General features: G+C 46.2%; 1 protein-coding gene across 3 annotated transcripts in view; it reads left to right on the top strand.

The window, feature by feature from the left end:
• The window catches only part of LOC119268372 (uncharacterized protein YNL011C-like), a 26,212-nt gene extending 8,770 nt beyond the window's left edge, over positions 1-17,442 (top strand). For 2 of the 3 annotated variants that reach the window (XM_037549986.1, XM_037549984.1), the window contains 3 exons: positions 13,644-13,769; positions 13,946-14,038; positions 16,843-17,442. In XM_037549986.1, coding sequence (XP_037405883.1) covers positions 13,644-13,769; positions 13,946-14,038; positions 16,843-16,995 — 372 coding nt within the window. In that variant the 3' untranslated portion in view covers positions 16,996-17,442. Of the gene's footprint in view, positions 1-8,765; positions 8,934-13,643; positions 13,770-13,945; positions 14,039-16,842 lie in introns of those variants that run through there. The other variant, XM_037549988.1, reaches the window with a different exon arrangement.
• Positions 17,443-19,156: the final 1,714 nt, after the last annotated feature.

The following is a 19,156-nucleotide window of genomic DNA, read 5'->3' as shown; positions in this document are numbered from 1 at the left end:
TATCTATCAACCCCATCTTGTCACATGCCAAGTTACGGTCCTTTGTTTGCAGTCTCTTTGTCATGCAATCTGCAATCTGCTGCCCAGAGCTGACATGAGTAAGGCTGATAATCCCAACATCAACTTTCTCCTTAATGAAGAAGCGACCAATTTCCACATGTTTTGTCCTATCATGTTGAACTGGGTTATTGGCAATGCTTATAGCTGACTGATTGTCACACCACACTCTCAAGGTTCCTTCCTCAGAAGTTTCAACTCTCTCAGAAGGTTCTTCACCCAGAGCATCTCACTCAACCCTTGAGATAAAGCTCTATACCCAGCTTCTGCTGTTGATCTAGACACAACTGTCTGTTTCTTGCTTCTCCACGACACTGAATTTCCTCCCACAAACACACAATAGCTTGATGTTGATCTTCTACCTCTTGACAACTGGCCCAATCAGAATCATTATAGCCATCCACATCAAGATGTCCACTCTTTGCAAAGTACAACCCTTTTTCCTGAAGTCCCCTTCAAGTATCTCAGGGTTTTGTGCACTGTGTCAAGATGGCCACTCCTGAAGTAGGGGCTGCACGACATACCATCATGCCCATGTCACTCAAGAGGTCCAAGGTTTTTTACGTTTGCACAAAGATATTCTCTTCTCCGTCTGGGCCACTTATATGCCAAGGAAGTATTTTAGGTTGCCCAAGTCCTTTACCTCAAACTCCTTGCTCAGTCACCCCTTCAATCTTTTTATTTCCTCATCTCCAGTGATGATAATGTCATCCACATAAACTGCAAGAATGGCGATCTTCCGATCAGAGTGTCCATAGAACACTGTGTGGTTACCGTTACATTGACCATACCCCATATCACAAACAACTTGTCTGAACCTATCAGACCATTCCCTCGGCTATTGTTTCAGTCCATAGAAGGATTTCTTCAGCCTACATACCTTCCCCGTAGTCTGTTCTGTGTACCAAAACATGGTGGTATCTCCATGTATACCTCTTCCTGGAAGTCACCATGTAAGAAGGCAGTCTTGACATCTAATTGGTACAATTTCCACCCAAAGTTTGCAGCACAGGAAACCAACATCTTTACTGTGTTCATCTTTGCCACTGGAGCAAAAATCTCATCATAGTCAATTCCATAAGTTTTACTATAACCCTTGGCGACTAATCTGGCTTTATACTATTCCACCTTCCCCTTAGGATTCTGCTTCACGGTATAGATCCTGTTACAATTCACTGCTTAATTTTCTGCTGGCAATGTGGTTGGCACCCACGTCTTGTTTTTCTTCAGTGCTTCCAACTCCTCTATCATGATTCACGCCACTTTGGATTTTGCTTTGCAGCCTTCCAACCCTTTGGGGTTGACACAGTTTGTAGAGAGGCAACACTCTATAGGAAAGAAACAAAGCCTCATAAGACACAAAATTGCCAATGTCATGGTGATCACAAGCATCATCCCATGGTAGAGCCTTCCTTGCCGCTTCATGTGTTCCCTTTCGCAACGCTATGGGCAGTTCCACTATGTCCGATGAGCTTCAAGATGGGAATGAGCTGACAATACCCATTGGGACATTGATCCAGCCCAAAATTTCAAGGCCAATGGGTCTTGGGTCGGCTTCATACGCAAACTGGGCCAAAGAAGCCAGTCATCATTGGCCCGTCGGGACAAGCGGGTCGACCCAAGTTTGGTTGCATATGTTGTATTATGCCATTACGATAGTCGATAGCATATGCCTTTGCTAGGGATGTTAGCCTTGCGTTTATCCGAAAAAAATTAGGTATTAACCAAAATTCCATTTGTTCTGAAGTTACAAATATACTAAATCTAGACATTTATGATCAATACTTCTGGATTTTATTGTATTACTAATATTTCATTTGTTTTTCTTTGAACATTTTTTTTTTGAGAAAATGCAAAGGGCTTTTGCATTTCATTGCATTGAAAAGGTAGAGTTTTGATACAATCCTCCTAAGAGGTCAGTTACAAATTAGGATCAGCGAAACTAGTGCACGTCCCAGGTGGGCGGCAGAATGACGCGTAGGCCGTGGGCGCCCGCTCTTGCCCACTGCTCGGCTTCCTCTTTGATCTTCGAGACCAGGACCTGAACCAGGGGTTGGGCGCCCTCAAAGATGCATTCGTTGCGCTGTTTCCAGATCATCCATGGTGTCAACAGAGCAATGGAGGCTAGGCCCTTACGCATCAGTGTTGGCGTGTTTTGCCTTGCCTGCAGCCACCAGTCCATGAGTGAATCTTCGTGGCTTGGCCCTGTAGTGGTCATCCATAGCCAGGATAGGATTTCGTGCCAAGTCTGCCTGGCGAAGGGACACTCCAAGAGGAGGTGCCGCATCGTCTCGGGAGCCTGGTCACAGAGTGGGCATCGTGGCTGGTGCTGGAGACCGCGTCGAGCCAAGCGGTCGGCCGTCCAGTACCGGTCTTGGTTGGCCAACCAGTGGAAAAACTTCACTCTTGGCGGCGCCCAATTCTTCCATATGAGCTTCCACGAGAAGCAAGTCATGGATCCCTGGAAGGTGGCAAGATAGCATGAGCTAGCAGAGTATATACCGGAGGCCGTCCATCTCCAAACTAGCTGATCAGGGGTGTCCGAGAGCGTGATATGCTTGATTGCCAGCCAGACTTGAAGGTACTGGCCAATCTCGTGTATGCCCAAGGTCCCATGAATGTCCCTGGCCCAGCTATGGCCTTGCAGTCCTTCAGCGGCGGTCCGGATTTTGCGCTGGTGTTTGGGTATGCACTTGTAAAGTGCCGGGGCGATCTCACAAATGGATTGTCATTTATCCAGCGGTCTTCCCAGAAATATGCCGTTGTTCCGTTTCCGAGGGTCATTGTGGTGGACGCGAAGAAGAGCGCTCGCTCCTCGGCAAAGAATTGTAGGTCCAGGCCATTCCAGGTGCGCTCATGGTCAGTGTGCGAGAACCATAGCCATCATAGCCGTAGAGCAAGGCCAGCGCGCTCCAGGTCCTGGACTCCTAGGCCTCCGTGCGATATGGGGCGGCAAACACGGCGCCAGTTGACATGGCAGTGGCCTCCATTAGCGGCAGCGCGGCCGGCCCACAAGAAGCCATGCTCAATCTTCTCAATTTGACGAAGCGTCTTCTTTGGCGGCGCGTAGGCGAGTAGTTGATGCATGGAGATGGCGCTCAGCACAGACTTCACCAGCGCAAGCCGCCCAGGCTTGTTCATCAGGTTGGCCTTCCAAGCAGGGAGCCGGCCGGCAATCCCATCAACTAGGGGCTCCAGTTGGGCAGCAGTTGGTCGACCTACCGTGAGGGGGATCCCGAGGTATGTGATCGGCAAGTTGACGATGGGGCAGCCTAGGTGCGCAAGTGCTGCTGTCGCCTCGTCCGTGTCACAGTGCAGCAGCGAGGCGGAGCTCTTGGCGTAGTTCACCATTAGGCCGGAAGCGCGGCCGAAGAGCGTCAGGACCTCACGCACGGCGATGATGTCACTGGGCGAGCAGTGGCAGAATAGCACCACGTTGTCCGCGTACAGCGACACAGTGGGAATGGAGCGCCTCGGGTGTAGCCGCGCCATGACTCCCATGTCAATAGCGTGCTTGATGAGGCTGCCCAAGATGTCAACGGCGAGCACAAAAAGCTGTGGTGACACAGGATCACTCTGCCGGAGCCCCTTGCGGTGCTAGATAGGTGGCCCTGGCTCACCGTTCATCAGTATACGTGTGCTTGCCGAAGATAGGAGGATGGCGATCCACTCCATAAATCTATTTCCGAAGCCATATTGGCGCAGGGTCTCCATGAGGAAGGGCCAAGCCAGGGAGTCGAAGGCCCGCGCAAGGTCAAGCTTGAGCAAGACTCGCGGGGCACCCAACTGGTGGAGAAGCCGGGCCGATTACTTGACTAGAATGAAGTTGTCGTGGAGGCTCCTGCCGGCGATGAACGCATTTTGGCTCCGGTTCACAAGGTTGTCCAGCTTCGGGGCGAGTCGTAGGGACAACACTTTGGCGAAGATCTTTGCCACTAGGTGAATAAGGCTTTTAGGCCGGTAGTACGCGAAGATCTTTGAACATTTCTAGAGTTACAAAAATTTAGCTTCATATTTCTAGATTTTATTTGATGATAGAAATAGAAATATGCCTTGTTTTCCTTTGAACAAATAAAATCTAGACATCCTAATATACTAAAAATTTCTACCGCTAAATGATGCTATTTGAAAATATTTTATTGTATTACTACTCCCTATTTTATGCAGAATTTAGTATTAAAATGGGTCGGATCATGTTACCCAATGGGACATAGGCTTTGCAATTCAGTCATAGGTTTTGCAACAAATGGGTCAGTCCAAACAAATTTCTTCTCTTTCTTCAACAATTCAGTCATAGGCTTTGCAATTTTGAAAAAGTTCCCAATAAACCTCCTGTAATAACCCGCAAGGCCCAAAAAGCTGCGAATCTCTCCAACTGTCGTGGGTGTCTCCCACTCTGTAACTGCAGCAACCTTAAATGGATTAACTGCAACTCCATTATCTGACACAACATGTCCAAGGAACGCTACTTCATCCAGCCAAAACTCACATTTGCTGAACTTGGCATATAGCTGATGTTCCCTCAATTTCTCCAATACCAAACGCAGATGCACCTCATGCTCTTGCTTATTCTTGGAGAACACCAATATATCATCAATGAAAACAACCACAAATTTATCCAAGAACTCCATAAATACCTTGTTCATCATATCCAAGAACTCCAAGAACACCAATATATCATCAGGAGCGTTTGTCAATCCAAATGACATAACATGATATTCATACAACCCATACCTCGTAGTAAAAGCAGTCTTTGGAATATCTTGCTCACGAATCTTCAACTGATGATAACCAGAACGAAGATCAATCTTAGAAAACACAGTAGCTCCCTCCAACTGGTCAAATAGATCATTTATCATAGGCAAAGGATACTTATTCTTAATGGTTGCCTCATTCAGAGAACGATAATCAACACACATCCTCAAGGTCCCATCCTTCTTCTCCACAAACAAAACTGGAGCTCCCCAAGGTGATGAACTTGGGCGAATATATCCTTGTGCCTGCAATTCTCTTATCTGCTTCTTCAATTCCTCCAACTCTTGAGGAGGCATTCTATATGGTCTCTTTGCAATAGGTCCAGTGCCTGGTATTAAATCAATAAGAAACTCAATATCTCTATCTGGTGGCGTACCTGACAACTCCTCTGGAAACACATCTGGATAATCTCTCACAACCGGCACCTCTTCCACGCTAGCCCCCTTAAGAGAGTTCACTTGTACCTGATTACGCTTATACTTACATACATATTTGATCCTCTTCCCTTCTAGTGCGCTGAGAGTAATAGATCGACTGGCACAATCAATAATACCTTGATATTTGATCATCCAGTCCATACCCAAAATAATATCCAGACCTTGTGACTTCAATATAATCAAATCTGTAGGAAAAACATGCTTCCCAATAGACAAAGTCAACTGATGGCAGCCAACACCTGCTATCATCTCAGCTCGTGGGGAACTCGCTCTAATAGGCATACTAAGGGTTTTGGTTGGCAATCCATGTTTATCAACAAATACCCTTGAAATAAATGAATGCGATGCACCAGTATAAAAAAGAACAAGTGCAGGTACTGAATTAATCAAGAACTTACCAATCACTGCGTTAGGTTCATTATAGACCTCCTCAACATTAACATGGTTGACATGACCCGTTTGGAAGGGGTTTGGCTTGCTGACTCCTGAATTCCCATTACCATTCTTGCTCTCTGGACAAGCATTGGAGTAGTGGCCCATCTGCCTACACTTATAGCACTGAACCTGGCTAATATCCCTCTGCACAGGCATACTCTGGAGGCTCTGGTTATTATTTCCTCCATTACCATTACCATTACCATTACCTCTACCATTGCCACTGTTACTCTTGTGCCCATTGTGATGATGGTGGCCATTCCCTCCATGATGATTATGTCCATTACCTCCATGATGATTATGCCCATTATCTCCATTACCATGATATGAAGTGCGTGGCTTCTGCTGTGGTCCTGAATTATATCTGTTATTGTTGTTGTACTTCCTCTTGCGATTCTCTATGGCCTGTTGCTTTCCCTCCAGCACAATAGCCTTATCAATCAAATCCTGGCAATTCCTAAAAGTGGCCACTGTCAACTGAAGGCTCAACTCATCATTTAGGCCCTCCAAGAATTTCTCTTGCCTAGCTGCATCAGTGTTAACATCATTAGGAGCATAACGTGCAAGATTATTAAATTCCTCCACATACGCATTAACTGTGCGACCTCCCTGGCGTAAGCTGCAAAACTCCTTTTTCAGACTCATAGCACCAGCAGACACATGTGCAGCACGGAAAGCATCCTGAAACTGAGGCCATGTGATAGTAGCAATGGGATAAGTGACCAAGTAGTTGTCCCACCAAGCTGCGGCAGGACCTTCCAACAAATGTGAGGCAAACCTCACCCTCTCTGCATCAGTGCATCCAACCGTCTCCAGGTTCCTATTGACTGCACAGAGCCAATCATCAGCCACAATAGGTTCAGGGGAACTGGAGAATCTCTGAGGATTCAACCTCAAGAACCTGGTAAGCATATCCACTGATGGTGGTGGCGGCGGATTGTTGTTGTTATTGTTCTGGTTCTGAGCAAGCAATTGGATCAACTGAGCTTGCCCCTCAATAACCTGCTGTATGTATGGCGGCACGTCATTGCCATTGTTGTCTCCTCCTTTTTTTTTGAGAGTGGAAATCTACGTTTCCATTACTCAACCTGGCGCAGCAACATCGCTGGCCGTCAGGACAGAGACATTGTTCGGCACGGCCCCCAACCACATCCGGTAGGGCTCTTGGCCAGTACATCCCATCGCCGCCATGGCATGAGCGACTTTATTACATTCTCGTGGGACAAACAGAAACTGTAAGGAAACGAAGTTTAGACGCACGAACTGACGAATGTCTCTATAGATGACTCCCTCAGGAGCACGGTCATGGTCAGTGCCTTGCACAGCCTGCAAGAGAATCTGGCAGTCTGATTCAACAACCGCATTAGAGATGCCCCAGTCTGCAGCGGCCACCAATGCCCAAAAACAAGCTTCAGCTTCAGTCTGTACGGCACTGATCGCATGCGCGATTTTCCCCGCTCCCGCACCAACAGCATCTCCCCTGCTATCACGGATCACAAACCCCCACCCACCAGTTCCCACACTCCCCTGAAACGCACCATCAATGTTAATCTTGAGCTGATCACCCACAGGTCTAGTCCATCTGCACTCTTTCCTTTCGACCCCTCCCTTGGGCTCTTTCCCATTGATTTGCACATATTCCTGGGACCAGCACCTCGCTTGCACTGCTGCTATTTCTACCGGACACACCTTCTCCCCTTTATTTAGTTTATTTCTACGATCCCACCATTTCCAAAGCATGCAAGCGACCAGTGACTGTTCTTCTTCACGTAGTGTGATCACTTGTTGTACCACCTCCCGCGCATTCCTGCACTCACAAAGCCGCTGCCTGATGTTCTCCAGTTGCGCCTCTCTCCATAGTTTTTTAACCTCCTTACATCTAAGAAAAAGATGGCTTCCGTCCTCATCAAGTCTCTGACAGCACACACACAGAGTTTCACATTCTATTCCCCTTCGCCGGATGTTCATCTTTACTGGTAGGCTGTTGTGTGCAAGGCGCCAGAGGAACTGCTGCACCTTGGGCTGACAGGGCACTGCCCAGATTTTTTTCCAATCAACATCCTCTTGCACTGGTTCAGCAGAGGTTGGCACCGCCACATCATCACGTCCTTTGACGTACACTTGGTATGCAGATTTAACAGAGAATTGACCCTTCCCATCATAGTGCCATGCATGATAGTCCTCAAAATCTTCCCTGATTGGCGTAGCAAGAATTATATTAGCATCCTCAGCCCAGAAGATATCTCGAACGAGATCCTCATCCCATGTCATCGTAGCAGGGTCAATGAGATCTGCTACTTTAGTAAGCACACAGTTCCCACGAGGTGTCCGAGGTCGCTGTGTCCCGTCCCTAGCAATCCATGGGTCAGTCCACATGTTTATGTTTGTTCCATCTCCGACCCTCCATATGACACTTTCTCTCAACAGTTCCACTCCCTTCAATATACTTCGCCAGGTATAGGAAATCCCCGGCTTCGGTTCAGCTTCCAAAATGGAAGTAGACTGGTAGTACTTGGCTTTCAGGACCCGAGCGCACAAGTAGTCAGGGACTGTGAGCATCCGCCATGCCTGCCGGGCCAGCATGGCTAAGTTAAATCCGTGTAGGTCTCGAAACCCAAGGCCGCCCCTGCTCTTCGGTCTAGTCAGTAGCTCCCAGCTCAACCAGTGGACCTTCTTCATATCATCTTGCTGAGCCCACCAATATCTACAGATCATGGATCCCATTTGTTCGCATAATGTTTTTGTCAGGTTGAAGCAGGACATGGCAAAAGTGGGTATAGCTTGTGCACAAGCTTTGATTAAGACATCCTTCGCCGCCCTTGAAAGTAGTCTCTCAATCCAGCCTTGGATTCTCTTCCAAATTCTATCTTTAAGATATTCAAAGACTTTTGATCTTGCAGCACCAACATAAACAGGGAGTCCTAGGTATTTTTCATTCTTCGTCTCGCCTCGGATGTGCAGCACATTTAACACCTCATGTCTGTCCGCACTCCTCGTGCTTTTACTAAACATCACAGAAGACTTATCAAAGTTAATTGTCTGTCCCGAGCAATTCTCATATAGGTCAAGTATGTGTTGCAGAGTTGTGGCACATTCGCCCTTGGCTTTCATCAGTACCAACGAATCATCTGCAAACAACAAATGGTTGAGACTTGGGGCAGCACTACATAACTGTATACCCTTCAGACTACCATCCGCATCGGCTTTATTCAACAGCGAGGAAAACCCTTCAGCACACAACAGAAATAGGTATGGGGCCCTGCCTTAATCCTCTCTCTGGGATGATCACATCAGTATAGGACCCATTCACTTTTACCTTATACGCCACTGATGAAATGCACAACATGATCCTCTCGATCCATCTTTTATCAAAACCCATTTTTCCATCATTTTTTCCAAGAACCTCCACTCCACCCGGTCGTAGGCCTTACTCATATCAAGCTTGACTGTTGCATACCCTTCCTTCCCAGTTCGCTTGTTTTGCATATAATGTGTGCACTCATAAGCAAGCAGGATATTATCCGTGATGAGCCGTCCTGGTACTCCTCCTGAACCATTGCGTCTAGTATCACGCCTCGGCGGCATCTGGTGGGCAAGAATAGATGAGTTATAGATATAATAGGGCCAAAGACTATGTATCTCTACTCTTATAAAAAACAGAGTTGGTGATGATGGTGTGCCTGCCATCCTGCAATATAGGCCGTCCGATTTATATCTGACGGATAGGAAGGAAACTATGGCAATTTTGCAAAAAGATACCCACACCCCTCTCTATATTTGCAAATAAGGCCTTTCCTTGTTCATCCTTTTCTCTCACAAGATAAACTACTCATATAAATGCACCTTGATGTTCCGTGCAAGGCATGGGCATCTTGCTAGTATATAAATATATTCTACTCATATGCATAATATGATGAAGGCAATAAAACACAACAACGAATAACACCAACAAACAAACAACAAACAATATAATAATATTATATATATATATATATATATATATAATTTCGACACTAAGCAATTTAACAAACAACTACCAATCAAGCAAACAATCTAGTATCTTCATACCACGAAAGTGGGCATAATCAGATACGCTAACACGATAACATTGCAATATAAAACAAGCATGAATGATGGTCTCAGCACTAGTTCCTACTTAACTGTTCAAGATACTTCAGGGGTTAACTAATAAACAGCAAGAAGTATAGCTAGTTTTATAAAATAATTTTCACTCCTATGGCTTTCTAATCCATTTTCTAGGGTCACGTCCTACAATCAACACACTGCTCTGATACCATCTGTAACGACCAAACCTCGAAGGATTTGAGTCTCTGTGCTTACCGCTTCACGGTTAGGTGGGCTGCAGCGGTGGGAGCTGGGCCGCGGGGTTGGCTGCTGGGCCGTGCAGTGCTCTGCGCTGCGCGCTGGCTGGCTGGTGTTTTTTTTTAAAATAAAGACAGCAGCAGAACAAAAAAATATACACAATATAAATTCTAAATAAAAATACCTAGACACACAGTCAAAATAGCCCTACAGCTATAAACTACAGGAACACTAGTTCCTCACCTAATGCAAATTTTCAAAAGTCATTTTATGCATTAGGCCACACAAAACAATAACAAAACACTCAAATAAAATATTCTGAATAAAGAAAAATACCAGAACTTATCAAATGAACTGGAAATAATATTCTGCACATTATGAACATTTTTAATAACAGGGGAGAAGTCATGTTATCTCCGCTTCAATAAATTGCCTTTAGTTGCATAATGATTTGAATATTTCAGAAAAAGCAAATAATGCATGGAAAAAATATGAGATGCATATGAATGATCTATTAACACCCTAATTTAGGAAAATTGGGATGTTACACATACTTACAAACATGCGTTTCGCAGAGGGACTCCAACACTTATACCCCTGCTGACTAGAGGAATAACCCATAAAAACACATTTCATTGCCTGTGGGCCCAATTTCCCAACAGATGGTCTATCATCCCGAACAAAACAAGTACTGCCAAATAACTTCTGGAGGGACGGCAAACTTATTTTTTACAAACAACTCACTTGGGGATTTCATACCTAGTATCCTGGAAGGTGTCCGGTTGATCGAGTATGTGGGTGGCATGACTCCTTCACTCCACAAGAACTCGGGCACATTCATCGTGTACATGAGCGAGCGAGCTACTTACAAAACATGAAGATTCTTTCGCTCTGCCACACCGTTTTGGGGAGGGGGTATCAGGACACCATGTTTCATGAAGAATACCTTGGTCAGACAAGAAGCGCCCAAAGGTGTTGTTCACATACTCCATGCCATATTCAATCTTGATCACCTGCATGTGAAACTGATTTTTCACATCGGCGTGGAAGTTCTAAAAACAGCTAAGCACCTCATCCTTGTGACACATCAAATAAATCCAAGTCATAACAGTCGATAAAGGTAACAAAATATTTCATTCCATTCACCGACACCAGACATCCGAATGAATAAGCATAAATCTCGTGTGTTTAGCATATTCGCAAGTGTCACATGTCAACTTGCCTTGCCTATTCCACACATAACATCTGGAAATATTCTACTCATCTTATCAAAGATACATGTCCCATCCTACAGTGATGGATCATCGTCTGCTTCTCCTTGTCCTCCATGGTCGCAACACACACCAAGCTGCACCCCCTGGTCCACACACCAGAGCCCCCTATGCCTGGTGCCAGTCTCAGCCGTCTGGCTCATCTGGCCGTCCTGAATCAAACAACCGAACTTGTCTAGAGTCACACAACAGTCTATTTGATCAATCAGAGCCCTCGAAGAGACCAAATAGACAGGAAAAGCTGACACACGTAAAACCGAGGATAAGGAGATGGTCGAAGTGCACTTTACTGCGTCAACCCCTACGACCAGGCTATTTTGTACCATCGGCAATTTGTGTAGTGCCCTTGTGAGTAGGAGGCTGCTTATTGTAAGACTCAAACACACAGAATTTATCCGCAACATGCTTAGATGCTCCAGAGTCTAGAACCCATTTTGAATCATTCTCACTAGTAGCAAGAGATGCCTTTTCAGGATTACCGTCATTAGTGGAGGCCCAGTGAGCAAAGTCTCCATAGGCCAATTGTCCTCTTCAACTGCCACGTGTGCCCTCCGACCCCTGAGTTTCCCGAGTATCCACCTCTGCCCATAGTAGTCTGATCCCTTGAGTTCCCCGAGTATCCACCTCCACCTCTAGCAGTCCTGCCTCTGCCACTCCCCCCTCTGATTCCCTGCCTCTGCCACAAGTTGGACAGTCCCCACTTCAGGTGACCTACTTCCCCACAGGTGCGCTTAGTGACTCCAAATGCCAAATCCGGCACAACCTCCAAGTTTGCTTGCTCAAGAGATAGCCACGCCTCCTCTTGAGTCATCGCTGCAATAGCCTCATCAATAGTAGGCAAGAGAGTTTGGTGCAGCAGGGATGCCTTCCTGCCATCAAAGCAACCTTTGAGCCCCTCCAAAAGTTCCACCACACGCCTGCATGCCATTCACTTGTGCCCTGACTCGATGCAAGCCGCATCAGAGTTCCAGAGGATCACAGTTATCCTGGTCTGCTTACAAAGCCTGCAGCTCTGCCACATATGATATCACTGACATGTCACCTAGGCGCAACCGACTAGTCTTCCCATCAATCTGAGCAATGAGCATGACATTGCCCTTGCCAGAGTACTGGGTGGACAGAGTCTTCCGTATGAGAGCGTCCAATGGAGGGCACCATCGAGTTCAACGACCACCCAATAAGCATAGAGTTGATGACCTTCCACCTCTTTCCCTCCGCACTAGTCTTGTCTCCTGGTTCTTCAACAGTAATAACAAGTGCCCATCAAGCTCCTTCTGCTCCACAACCAGCAATGCCCTCCGAGCCCAGCTCAGATAATTGGTAGTCACCTCAGGCTTGATGTCCGTGGGCGACAACTCAGATCTTCTGAGCCGCTTCCTGTCGAGGAATGATGGTACCAGAGTTCGAGCCCGCGAGGAACAGAGTGGGCTTCTCGACAGACTCAGCAAGGCCTTTTGGTTCACCCATTTTCCTGACCAGCTACACACAGCAGCAGCAACGCCTCCACAGTAGTTCCAGCAGCAGCCTCAGTGCTTCCTCCTCTCCCCTTGCAATCAGTAGCAGTAGAAGCAAATCAGCAGCACCACATCACTTCAGCACTTCTCCTTCCTCTTGCGCAGCAGCTAATCAGGACGCCTCAGGCAAAGCTGGGGCTTCAGGCGGGAAACAGATTATGGGCGGGAAGAGAAGGGCAGGAACCAGAATTCTGGGCGCCAACAGTTACGAGCAGGGGGAGAGAGATCGAACTAGTTCCAGTTTTTCCCCAACCCCACCTTTGGCGTGAGCTTCCCCCCCTCTTCCTCAGTCCTCTCCGGCAGCATCCCCCTTCCTTTCAGGCAGATCCTCCCCCTCCTCTCCGGCAGATCTCCTCCTCTTCTCTGTTATGTAGCATGCTAGTTGTCCAGCTATGCTCCTCTGCTTGTGCCTGCTATGTTACGCAGCTAGCCAACTATGCTCCTTTGCTTAGTGCTCTGCTCAGTCCCTCACAACTAGCAGCAACTGCAAGGTGTGTATGCCTAGTTGCTACCAAATTCTACTCTATTCTGCTGCTGCGTCCGCCTTGCCTTATGCCTTAGCGCTTAGGCGGTGAGGCGCCCTCAGCGCCTTGCCTCGCCTTACTGCCTTAAAAACATTGGCGTGTCCTCAGGCCCCGCTGTCGCCGGCATCTGATACCATGTTGAGTCGAGGGAGAGACGTACCCGTGGCTCTGCATATGGCGGCTCGGGGTGAATCGTTGTGTGTGGCGGCTCAGGGAGAAGTGATGAACTGGTGGATTTTTGCTCTTTTTATGTCTTTTTAATTTCTTGCAGTCCATAGAGTTTCTAGCTCTTATTATTGCTCTCACCAAAATATTTTCAAATTGAAGGTACTTCTTTTAAATGGATCACATGATAGAGAAACTATTGGGCTGTCTGCTTCTGGCTTTGTGACTGCAATTACGGATTCTCTAAATCGGACATATGGTGATCCTGACAAAAGTCTAAAGTATCATGTAAGTTTGTGACAATGCTTTTAAAAATAATTCATCGTATGATGATTGTAATTGAGCGTAATGCTATTTGATACGTAGTTATTGAGCATGCAAGCATTCTGTTCTGAATGTGGATATTAATTCTTAATGCTAGTGGATAATATTTCCCTGCATAATTTTTTTATTGTTATGTGCAGCCCAAAGACTATGTTAATGCCATATTGGTTCCTGAAGGAGGCCAAATTCCTTTAGATGTTGAAAATTTGGCATCTAAAGGAATTTTTCATGTGGTATGTAGTTCTATTCTATTGGCTGCAATGGTGCTTATTGATTTTTTTACAGAATTACCATGCTTAGTAGGATTTCTCCCCTATTTGCGTTCTAAATTAACAACCTTGTGAATGAAGGCACCAACTAGTTAGAGCATCTACAGCCGGGCGCCCCAAACCCGCCTCAAACGCCCGGGCGGACGGCCCGGTCAGTGACCGGTCACAAAAATGCGACCCAGATGGGCTCCTTAAACGGGCCTCAAACGCCCGGGCTGACCGGCACCCCTCAGATCCAGCCCAAATATGGGGCGGATATGGGGGCGCCCGAGTGCGCCCGGGCGCGTCCGCCACGTCGGACCCAACAGCCCTACCCCACCATAATTTGCACCAAATCCACCAAACCTTTCCTCCTTCTGCCTCCCTCCTACCTTTCCCGCACCCACACCCTCGCTGTCCGCCACCCTTGCTCCCCATCCTCACCGCCGGTCCCGATTCGCCGCCTAAGATGTCGTCCAACCCATCCCAGATCGCCGTGACAGAGACTGCGTTCGCCTTGTCCGTCGGCGTCCCGTCCTCGGCTTCATCTTGCAAGCCGGAGAACATCGCCCGGAAGATGCGGCGACGCCTGTAGCGAGAGAGGGAAGTGGCGGCGGCGGCGTAGGGAGATGCGGACATGGACGAGCAGCCGTCGCCTCCGCCGCGCCCGGAACCCAGCACCCCATCCATCCATCCGCCAACGCGGATTGCGTTGTCAGACCACGTTGGGACAGAGGAGGATCTGACAGCTGGTTGGGGCATTCCGGAGAGCTTTCTGCCCAGGCAGATGCTGGCGGTGGACGTAATCACTCGCCGCAGCTCGTTCGGGCTCAGATGAGCACGGGAACCGGCGGCTCCCGGGCTGCCCACAACCTGTTTGACGGAATGACACAACAAGAGTCAGTATGTTTTTGTTGCTCCTGTCCGATCAACTTTGCATATGGCATGTTCAGTGTTTTGCGTAGACCGCTAGTTCATTTCAGACATGATGAATGCTTGCAAACCATGATCATTTAGGAGGTGTTCCTGTCGGACATGATCAATGACAATCAAGGTCTGATTCAAATGGAGTACGAATTGGGGGGCACCGCATTTGAAATTGGGACAACATCTGATCCCAATCCGAGCAAGAAGAAGAAGGGAAAGACGACGAAGACAAGAGGTCCGGCATTCTCAACTTTTGAGGACATCTTGTTGGTCAAAGCTTGGTTGGCCACAACAATGGATCCAATTTGCGGCACTGAGCGAATAGGGAACAAGTATTGGGAGAAGATTTAGATGGAGTATCACGAACAAAAGGAATATGGGGAGCCGCATCCTATCGTGACCAACTGCAATGTGGCATCTCTCCAACATCGATGGGGGATCATTCAAGGGGAAGTGAACAAGTACGTCGACTACTACTCACAAGTAACCAAACGCCCTCAAAGTGGGACGGGAGTGGCAACTCACGCAAGCTTAATTGCTTCATTTCGTCATCATTTGCATATGCTTGCATTCTTGTGCTCATACATATGTTTGATAGACGGTGGTGGCGGCCACTTTGTATCACGAAACGGAGAAGCCGTTTGCTTTTAGCCATTGTTGGATCATATCGAATGGAGTGCCAAAGTGGACACAACTTGTGGCCGATCTCAAGGCCGGCAAGAAGAGGAATGATGGCTCAAGCTCCCACCAATCTATTGGGTTGGACGATGAAGAGGACGATATTGTTGTCGAGAATGGGAGAGCCATCGTGCCAAAGGATAAGCAACAAGTCACGGGAAACAAGTGGGAGAAGGCAAGGTCCTCCTGTGACGGCGCGGCTACAAAAATGTCCTCCACATGGGCCGGCATTTTTTCGGCGAGGGAGAACAAGAAAGAGGAGAGGTAGAAGCTCATGTTGGATGCGCAAAAGGAGAAGATGGATGGGGACCGGAAGAGGGTGGAGAAGAAGCTGGAAATTGAGAGGGAGAAGATCGAGTTGGAGAAGTAAGAAGCGGCGATCAAATGGGAGCTCGAGAAGGCTAAGAAATTTGTTGAGATTGAGCTTGAGAAGGAGAGGTTGCAACTCGCATGGGACGCGGAGGATGCGAAGATCATGTTGGCAGACGAAACCCTCTTGGATGAGCATGTAAAGAAGTGGCTTGCGGAGAAGGAGTTCAATGAGCATAAGGAGTACGAAGCGGCGAGGGTGGCTGCCGAGAAGGAGTTCAACGAGCACTAGTTTTTAATTTGTTTCCATGCTGCTTGGGATTTTCATCGCACAATCCAGTTGCACCTATAGATCTTCATCCCCATTATGTAAAACAGAATCTAGATCAGATTATAAGTTCATTATTGCTTCAATAATGGTAATTGATGCAGATTTTACACTGTTTCCCACTTTGGAACCTGTTGGTACACTAGTTTTTAATTTGTTTCCATGCTGCTTGGGATTTTCATCGCACAATCCAGTTGCACCTATAGATCTTCATCCCCATTATGTAAAACAGAATCTAGATCAGATTATAAGTTCATTGTTGCTTAAATAATGGTAATTGATGCAGATTTTACACTGTTTCATGTTGCAGCTTTTTTAGATAAACCTGGTTAAACAAGCTTACTTTAGAATCACAACATTACAAACTTTTATGCCATAAAAACTGTCATAGTCCCCTTAGACCTTACCGTAATCATGACTGATGTTGATGCCTAATTCTCTACTTGCTGCTTTGTCTTGGATCCTTGACCTGTATGGCATTGGTCACAAGCTTCTGTAGTCACTACGCTTTTACTAAAATCAGTCATTTCGCTGTCGTATGTTGCAGTTAACCGTGAAATCTGTACGCGACACGAAGGTGGGTGTCATATTTGATCCGCAGTCTTTAATCCAAGCTCTGACCGGTCTGATATCCGAGCACATGGATGCATGCCTCGCGGAACCTGACCCTCTAACTGAAAACGTGACGTCTGTATGCTGAATCTCTGAAGGATGCACTTTCAGGTACATAGTATGCCAGTCCTATTCTTATCATGTTAGTGGTCCTACTTCAGATAGTGCTGCAGGTTTGCACCAAAATGACACGGTTGAAAGGAAAACCTAAAATGTATAACAGTAGGTTTTAGTCTCCCTCTCGAAAGAACTGTCATTCATTTCAGTTCTGGTGAATAGCGATGCTTCCAGACGATTCCAGTGCCTGCTTCGGTTGCCAGTTCTACTTCCTATTTGGCACTACTGTGGGAAAGCCAATAGGGCAAGCTGATTAAAACATCTAAATATGTGACACTTACGACAGTCTCAGTGCATTTGTATCTAATTAAGTTATAGCTAGGTACTGTATAACTGTCCTAGTGGCTTGTATCTTTGTGTTGTATCTAAAATTGTTGAATTGAGCATGTCGTTTATGATCTACTTGGCATTTTAACCACGTGGCCTTTTTGTGGCATGTGACAAGCATTTCATGTTGGGAGAAGCTTGCATGAAAAAAGAAAGAGGCTAGCACATGCAAAGTGGATAAATGCATGAACATATATACATGGAATTGGGTTGATAGCCGTTGCCACCGTGTAAAAGGCAGTAAGTACATAAAACAGTCAGTTATCCGAATAATCATTCTTGTGCACGACACTCAGTGGGCACGGAATCTGGGCCGCTGGTCTGCATCCCATTCACTAAGGTGTATAATCTGCGACACCCTATTTGGCGCTGTATTGCTGTAACCTGTGGTTCCCTCTGGTTCATGTAAAGCTTCTATAAGCTTTTGGCCGGTTTTATCTTTGTTTTTTCCAGGTTTTTGTACTGTTTTTCATTATTATATTTTTGGTTTTCAAATTTCATTTTTTTCAAATTCATTGACTTTTTTTAAAATCGTAACAATTTTCAAAATCACAAACCTTTTCATTTTTGTGATTTTTTTCAAATTCGTGATCTTTTTTTGAATACATGAACATTTTTGCATTTTGTTAATTATTTCAAATTCATGAACTTTTTGTGAATTTTGTGAACAATTTTCGAATTTGTGAACTTTTCAAATTTGTGTCATTTTAAAAATTCCTGAACCTTTTGCATTTTCATGAATCTTTGAATTCCATGAACAATTTTCAAATTCGCAAACTTTTTCAAAATAAAAAAAGCGATCCTTTTTTACCTAGACGGCAGACCAACCCTGTAGGAAAATTTGAGCCAAGAAAACTACCTGAGCAAGCGGGCGAGCGAGTGTGGAGGAGGAGCGATCGATTATTATTGTGCGGACCCATGCAGACAAAGTGTGAGCGCTGTTACGCGAAGTAGCCCATTAAGCGTTGTAGAGGCGTTCTCCTATAGTCTTGTGTATAAACCGTTCCCAGCCAATTGTGCCCAATTATATTGGCTCGATCTAACTCCCGGCCTGGCCCACAATCCTTTTTTTAACGTGGGCACTTTATTGATCAATTGACAACATTATAAAGAAAATCCTTTTCTGAGCCCGGGCTCATCTGCACCTGCGTTGAATAAAAAATCAAAATAAAAACTAGAAAAATTCAAAAAAATCTATTTTTTCCCATGGTGGAAAAATTTGATGCGTGAGGTCCGCTCCAATTTTCAAATCATTTGAGCAACTGAGCAACTCTCAGCAAAAAAAAACAAATTCGGATTTGTAAAACAGTTTATTGTTCATGTATTGTTTTGACCCGATTTGTCTTTTTTGCTGAGAGTTAGTCAGATGTCTAAATGAGCTAAAATTTGGGAGAAAATTCCTTATTTGACAGTCTTAAAATCCGGTTCCTTATTTGACATTGGAAAAGTTTTTCTTCCTTATTTAACACTAATCCTAAATTTTATTCCCTATACGACACTTCTGTCCATTTTGAGCTTAAATGACACCTGAAAAGACGATTTTGCCCCTCATGCGGTATTTGTGCGCGCGCGCGTGTTGTTGCGTGTGTGGGTGCACGCGCACATGTGTGCTGCCGCTGCATGTGTGTGTGCATGTGTGCTGCAGTGTGTGTACGTGCGCGTGTGTGCTGTTGCGTGCCTATGTGTTGTCTGCGTGTGTGCGCGTGCATGTGTGTGTGTGTGCACGTGCGCGTGCGTGTTGTTGCGTGTGTGTGCGCGTGCGTGTGTGTTGGTGCATGTGTATGTGTTGCTGCGTGTGTTCTCCT

The sequence above is a fragment of the Triticum dicoccoides genome, chromosome 3A (genome assembly GCF_002162155.2).
Source record: "Triticum dicoccoides isolate Atlit2015 ecotype Zavitan chromosome 3A, WEW_v2.0, whole genome shotgun sequence".
Taxonomy (NCBI): Eukaryota; Viridiplantae; Streptophyta; class Magnoliopsida; order Poales; family Poaceae; genus Triticum; species Triticum dicoccoides.
This window is presented reverse-complemented; position numbering and strand designations above follow the sequence as displayed.